The 6,843-nt window shown below is 56.9% G+C and overlaps 1 protein-coding gene across 2 annotated transcripts in view; it reads right to left on the bottom strand.

Annotated features, from left to right (window-relative positions):
- Nucleotides 1-6,843, bottom strand: part of PLEKHM1 (pleckstrin homology and RUN domain containing M1) — a 30,479-nt gene extending 23,636 nt beyond the window's left edge. The window contains exons 1-2 of one of the 2 annotated variants that reach the window (XM_014956568.1): nt 6,403-6,843; nt 1,108-1,196 (exon numbers count right to left, since the gene is read on the bottom strand). In XM_014956568.1, the coding sequence (XP_014812054.1) occupies nt 1,108-1,149 (42 nt within the window). In that variant the 5' untranslated portion in view covers nt 1,150-1,196; nt 6,403-6,843. Of the gene's footprint in view, nt 1-1,107; nt 1,197-5,032; nt 5,363-6,402 lie in introns of those variants that run through there. The other variant, XM_014956569.1, reaches the window with a different exon arrangement.

Genomic DNA, 6,843 nt, shown 5'->3' with positions numbered 1-6,843 from the left:
GGGGTGGGCCCCCCCCCCCCCCCCCGAAAAAAAGATGCTTTTTGGCAGGAGGGCTGGGGTTTCGCTGCTGCCTCCGAGCACCTCGGTGGGTGTGAAGCTGGAACACGGGGATTTTACCTCCCAGCAGCTTTGCCTCCTCCTTTCTCACACCAGTGGAAAAGCAGCAAGTTCAGTGAATTGAGCAATTTTATGCTGGTGGAGAGGATGGTGGTTTTTTGTTTTGTTTTGTTTTTTTTTCCCCTCACGCAGCTGAGCCCGGATGTCTCAATCAGGCTTATTTAAAATGAAAGCTGTGCTCCTCAGCAGGAATTAGGCAAACAATTCAGCCATCAGCCCATCAAACAATTCCCTTTTGGGCATCAGTCACGCAGCGTTCGAGGCCACCGCGACAGGGACAGGGCAGATTTTGACTCCCCCCCTGGCTCTGCTGCCAAAAAACCCGTATTAAATTTCCAAGCTGGGCTATTTTTTTCAGCACCTAAATAAGATTTCCAGGAGCTGTAGCTCAAGGACAACAGCCCAGGGAACACACACCTCATCCCTGCCCCTACCAGGGGCCACCCCGTGCAGAAGGAGGCGTTTTCCAGCTGCCCCACGGATTTGCTGGCGCGAGCGACCCGCCAACTGTGGGCTGACAGGATTAAAGAGTGCAAATGATTTTATCTGTCAGTGCACGAATTAATTCTGCCGTGGGACGAATTAAAACACCCGGGTTGAACTTTGCTCACCAAACGTGTCGAGACTCATGAAAACCGGGTGAAGAAACCCCCAAATACACGGAGCAGCAAAGCTCCTTCGCCCCAGTTGTCAGCCCCTTCCCCACAGTGGGTCTGGCCATGAGGAGAGAAGTCCAAGGCAGAGCTTGGTGGGATTTAACTCGTGGCCACCCTATTCTAACCCCCCCCACACACCAGGAAAACCATCAAGGATCCTTGATGGAAAGCCCGAGCCACCCTTCATCCATAAAAACCATCCCAATCCCAGCTGGCAGCACCGACAACTCCTACCATGTCCCTCCTGGCAACTGGAGCTGCACTGGGGAGTGACTGGAGCTGCACTGGGGAGTGACTGGAGCTGCACTGGGGAGGTTTGGGGTGTCTCACTCACCTGTATGGCTTCCTTGGGGTCATCGGTGTGGCTCGAATGCATCTCAGCTGCTGCCGCTCCCTGCGCCGGGCGCTGCCTTCACATGTCACCTTGGGGACAAGGAGGAGGAGGAGGAGAAGCAGGTCTGAGCACCCATTGGGGTTACAAACGACTCACCCAACCAGGAGAAGGACACCCTGTTGTCACCCGAGAGCCACGGACCACGCACCGAGATGTTTTGCAAGCCCTCGTGGCCGGATTGGAGCTGGGACCAACCAACCCACCACCCCACCAAAACACGCCATGGTTCCTGGGGACCAGGAGAGTTTCAGGCAAAACAGAGCACAGAGACACGGAGAGGGGGTAATTAACACTTGCAAAAGGGAGTAATTAACCCCTGCGAGCTGCCCACAGCCAGCCCTAACCCTGGGTGAGACGGCGGGTGGGTCAGGCCAGCAGGGATGCACGCAGGGACTGTTCCCTCCTGTTCCTACACCACCTGCAACGCCCCGGCGCCAGCACCGGCATCAAAACAGGCATTTACTGAGGGAACCTCAACGACAGCACCCAAAAACCACGTCAACGGCATTAAAGTGGCCCAGACAGAGGGGTGTCCACCCCTCAGTAGACCCTGGGCAGAGGGGACAACAGCCCATCCCTCTGGTACCACCAGAGGAGCGATGCTGCTGCCCAACCTGGACTCTCCTGGAGGTGCCCAGATGGGTGCCCCGATGGCACGGAGCTGCCTGGGAAGCTGGGATGGAAGGATGAGGGTTCTCCATCAGGCATGGAGCTGCCTGGGAAGCTGGGATGGAAGGATGAGGGTTCTCCATCAGGCACGGAGCTGCCTGGGAAGCTGGGATGGAAGGATGAGGGTTCTCCATCAGGCATGGAGCTGCCTGGGAAGCTGGGATGGAAGGATGAGGGTTCTCCATCAGGCATGGAGCTGCCTGGGAAGCTGGGATGGAAGGATGAGGGTTCTCCATCAGGCACGGAGCTGCCTGAGAAGCTGAGAAGGAAGAATAGGGGGTCTCCATCAGGCATGGAGCTGCGGAGCTGCCTGAGAAGCTGAGAAGGAAGAATACAGGTTCTCCGTCAGGCATGGAGCTGCCTGAGAAGTTGGGAAGGAAGGATGAGGGTTGTCCATCAGGCATGGAGCTGCCTGGGAAGCTGAGAAGGAAGGATGAGGGTTCTCCATCAGGCATGGAGCTGCCTGGGAAGCTGGGAAGGAAGGATGAGGGTTCTTCATCAGGCACAGAGCTGCCTGAGAAGCTGAGAAGGAAGGATGAGGGTTCTCCATCAGGCATGGAGCTACCTGAGAAGCTGAGAAGGAAGGATGAGGGTTCTCCATCAGGCACGGAGCTGCCTGAGAAGCTGAGAAGGAAGAATAGGGGTTCTCCATCAGGCACAGAGCCGCCTGGGAAGCTGGGATGGAAGGATACAGGTTCTCCATCTGGTTCTCCATCCAAAGACAGATGAACCCCAGGATTTTGGGAAGGAAGGATGAGGGTTGTCCATCAGGCATGGAGCTGCCTGGGAAGCTGAGAAGGAAGGATGAGGGTTCTCCATCAGGCATGGAGCTGCCTGAGAAGCTAGGACGGAAAGATACAGGTTCTCCATCAGGTTCTCCATCCAAAGGCAGATGAACCCCAAGACTTCCCAGCTCCTGGGGGTGAGGATGGTGGGGCTGCTCTGCTTTGGTGGGAGAGAGAGAAGAATCGCTGCCCTCCCACTACAGGAAACCCTGGCAAAACCAGGCAGTGGCCGCCTCGCTGGGGTCATCTGCAACTGCAGGGTGTTTGCAAACAAGGGACCTTTGACTTCTGGCCTCCTGCCCTGTTTTTCTGAACCATCTGCCCAAACCAAGCTGTGCCTGGAGGCCCCGGGAGCAGAGCAGGCTGCTGGCAGCGAGACACCCATCGCACAGTAGCCTCTCTGCTCAAACACAGCATATTTTGGTGCTGAAAAGGGTCTGAGAGCTGCTCCAGCACCAGCTACTGCCGTAAAGCTTTCTAAGGATGGAAGAGGTTGGAGAAGACATTCATTCCCTTGATGGTGAGGGCTTTGCCATCCAAGCAGAGCCCAGTAGTTGACAGCCAAGGGTTTGGGCATGCCCACAGCAGGCGATGGGCTTGGTACGGCGTCGATACCTCAGGTTTTATTTCCAAGCCAACACAAAAACCTCACAGCTTTCCCCAAGCAGAGCTGACAGCTTCAACCTGTCCCTCTCCCAGCACTGTGAGCCCTTGGACCAGGGCACAAACGTGGTTTGCAGACCAATCCTGGAAGGTCACAGCTGGTTCTGACAGCAGCGGTGGCCCAAATCCAGAGCAGCCCAAGTCTGGAGCAGCCTGAACCCAGAGTGTCCCAGACCCGGAGCATCTCAGACTTGGAGCATCCCAAATGTGGAGCAGCCTGAATCCGGAGCATGCCAGACTTGGAGCATCGCAGACTTGGAGCAGCCTGAATCCGGAGCATCCCAGACTTGGAGCATCCCAAACCTGGAGCAGCCTGAATCCGGAGAGTCCCAGACCTGTAGCATCCCAGATCTGGAGCATCTCAGTCCTGGAGCAGGAGCATCCCAAATCCGGAGCAGCCCATGCACATTCCACACCAGTTGGTCCTGCTTGGAGGAGCAATCCAAGAGCTCTTTGGGGACAAATCCTGGATCTGTCCTTAGTGTTTCCAAAGTTCACGGAGAATTTCAGAGAAAAGGAAACTGTTTTCACCATGACTTGTCATAAGATTTCCTCTCTTTGGGTTGCAACACAGGAATGGGGGAGCGCAGTGATTACAGGGACGTTAACCCCTGGCTCAGATGCTCGAGGTGCTGCTGGGGGGCTTTGGGGGCAGCGAGGGGACACCTAAGTGACAGCAACACACAACAAGGACAACAAAGAGCTGTCCCTATCTCTGTTCTCCACATGGGAGGCCCCACCAGCATCGGGCTCTTTGAGGCCGAGCAGCCCCTGCTCATTTCCCTGCCTCCTCCTGCATTCACCCTGCAAACGAGCAACAAACCCCACCCCAGACAAATTCCTGGTGGAAGAACCGGTGGCAGAGACCCAAGGGTGGGAGAAGCCAGCCGTGGGCACAGGGTGGCATTTCTCATGCCCGGAGAGGCAGCGTGGGGGTTTCAGCTCCAGGAAGGCACCCCCTGTCCATGCTCTGGGTGACAGCCACCCCGGCGTCCCCAGCCGGTGACAGGGGAGGGGTTGACAGCGGTGTCTTTGCAAAGACCTCATCCAGATTTTGCTAAATCAGTGGTATTCCCCCAAAAAACACAGGCTCCTTCACCGGCACCACCTCTCCCAGTGTCTGCCAAGGAGGACACCCGCCGCCTTCACCATCTTTGCAAAGACCTCATCCAGATTTTGCTAAATCAGTGTTATTCCCCCAAAAACACAGGCTCCTTCGCCAGCACCACCTCTCCTAGTGTCTCTCAAGGAGGACACCCGCCACCTTCACCGTGGGACTCTCCACTCCCACCACGACCAGTCCAACCAGTTTGTTCCAGCGCTGCGAATCTGCACGGCGCCGCTTCTGTTGGGACAGCATTTTCCTGACTAACGAGTGCAAGGAACCAGCTCCAAGGTGGATTTCACCTAACGAGAGCCTTGGGTGAACGATGGGGAAACGGGGCTGGCAGCCCTGGCACTGGGCTCGAGGAGGAACCGGAGGGCACCGGGGCACGACCAGGCAGATCCTGGAAAGCCAACGCCGGTCCTTGTGATCTTGAAAGGATAAGAGATGGGATGGGATTTGCAAAGGCAGAGAACAAGCAGAATCTACAGCATGAAGAACAAAAACAAAAAACCCACATGGTTTCCCAGCACTCACCACCCCGGAGGCGACGCGGGCAGAGCGCAAGAGCTCGAGTTAAAACAAAGAAAATAAAACAAGTGAGAAATAAAAACCACCAGCGAGCTGGGGTGGTTACACCTACCGAGGAAGAGAGCCGGCGGGGCGAGAGCAGAGCTGTTTGTTTACCAAACTGCTGCAAAAAGGCCAAATTCTTTGGGAAAGGCTCGTGTTGGAATCAAGCCTTGTGCTGGGAGAGGCAGAGACCCCCCGCCCCGTCCCACAGCTTTGGTGTCTCTCCCGAGAAGCGACGCTCTCCGAGTTATAAATAAACAGCAGGTCAGTGCTCGTGCTTCGCAAACGGAAAACAACAGCCCACGACGCCGGGGTTGAACCGGTGACTCAAGGCCTGGACGCGGAGCCAGTCATTTTCCAAGCACGAGTGAGTGCTGCAGCACCACTCACCCTGCGCCCCGGGGAAAGGAGGGCTCTGACGGGCCCGTGGGTCCCAGGGCCGGTGTGGGGACAGTCCTCTCCTCCCCCACAGCTTCTGGCTCCCACCCAGAGCCCGTGCACACCCGGCCACACTTAAAATACGAGCCGACGCCAAGCAGAGAAAGGCTGGGAGCAGGAAAACCCACTGGTCCCAGCCTTGTTGCAGGGTAATAATAAATAATGGAAATAATAAACAAGGTCAGGGCAGGGTTAGAGCCCAGCCTTGACTCGCAGCAGCAGGACCCTCGTGGTCCAACTTCAGCTCCTTCCCGGCGCTATTCAGCACCGTCATCATCCCCACGGGCATCACGGAAGGGATGGGGACCAACAGGCCACCCTCTTCCCCGTGGAAACCTCCTCCTCCTCACAGCCAACAAACCTGACGGGGTTGGAGAAGAGTCGCTGCTGCATGAACCCCTCCAATTTCTGCCCCCACAGCACCGAGCGGGGTGCCCAGGAGCAGCCAGAGGAGGCCAAGCAGCTGCTGAGCTCCTGGGGCTGCCCTCATAGAATCATAAAATCCCATGGGGTTGGAAGGGACCTCTGGAGATCATCCAGTCCAAGCCCCTCCCAGAGCAGGGCCACCCAGAGCAGGTCCCACAGGAACATGTCCAGGTGGGTTTGAATGTCTCCAGAGAAGGAGACTCCACCACCTCCCTGGGCAGCCTCTGCCAGGGCTCTGCCACCCTCACAGCAAAGAAGTTCCTCCTCATGTTTAGATGGAGCTTCTTATACTCTAGTTTGTGCCCATTTCCTCTTGTCCTGTCCCTGGGCACCACTGGAAAAAGACCAGCCCCATCCTCCTGACACCTACCCTTGAAGTATTTATAGGTGTTGGTCAGATCCCCCCTCAGCCTTCTCTTCTCCAAAGCCCCAAGTCCCTCAGCCTCTCCTCAGCAGAGAGATGCTCCAGGCCCCTCATCATCTTTGTACCCTCTGCTGTCCCCTCTCCAGCAGTTCCCTGTCCTTCTGGAACTGGGGAGCCCAGAACTGGTCCCAGTGCTCCAGCTGGTGTCTTACCAGGGCAGAGCAGAGGGGCAGGATGACCTCCCTCCACCTGCTGCTCACACTCTTCTCGACGATGAAAATGTCTCTCTCAAAAACACTCAAAAATGCGAATTTTTGGGGGTCTGTCGCCTACTCCTCTCCCAGGCTGCGACGTGCCGGAGCCGCGGGTGAAGCCGGGGTGGTTTTTCCCCAGGGTGGGGCCCAAGGGCGAAGCGGGTGGTGAATCCCCCCCCAGCACCTCATGGGATGACGTTTCCCCCGTGTTTATACTCCCAATTTTTGTCCGGTTTGGGATTCTTGGCGCTGGAGTTTCCCGGTTGACGCGGCGGCCATCTGACGGGGCGGGCAGCTCGCATCCCGGGCCAGGGGTCTGAGGGGGGGGACACACCGAGGGGCGCTGGAAGGGAAGCAAGAAACGGGCTTTTTAAACTCAACTTTTCCTGCTGGACGCCA

Source organism: Calidris pugnax, unplaced genomic scaffold (genome assembly GCF_001431845.1).
Source record: "Calidris pugnax isolate Ruff unplaced genomic scaffold, ASM143184v1 scaffold167, whole genome shotgun sequence".
NCBI lineage: Eukaryota > Metazoa > Chordata > Aves > Charadriiformes > Scolopacidae > Calidris > Calidris pugnax.
This window is presented reverse-complemented; position numbering and strand designations above follow the sequence as displayed.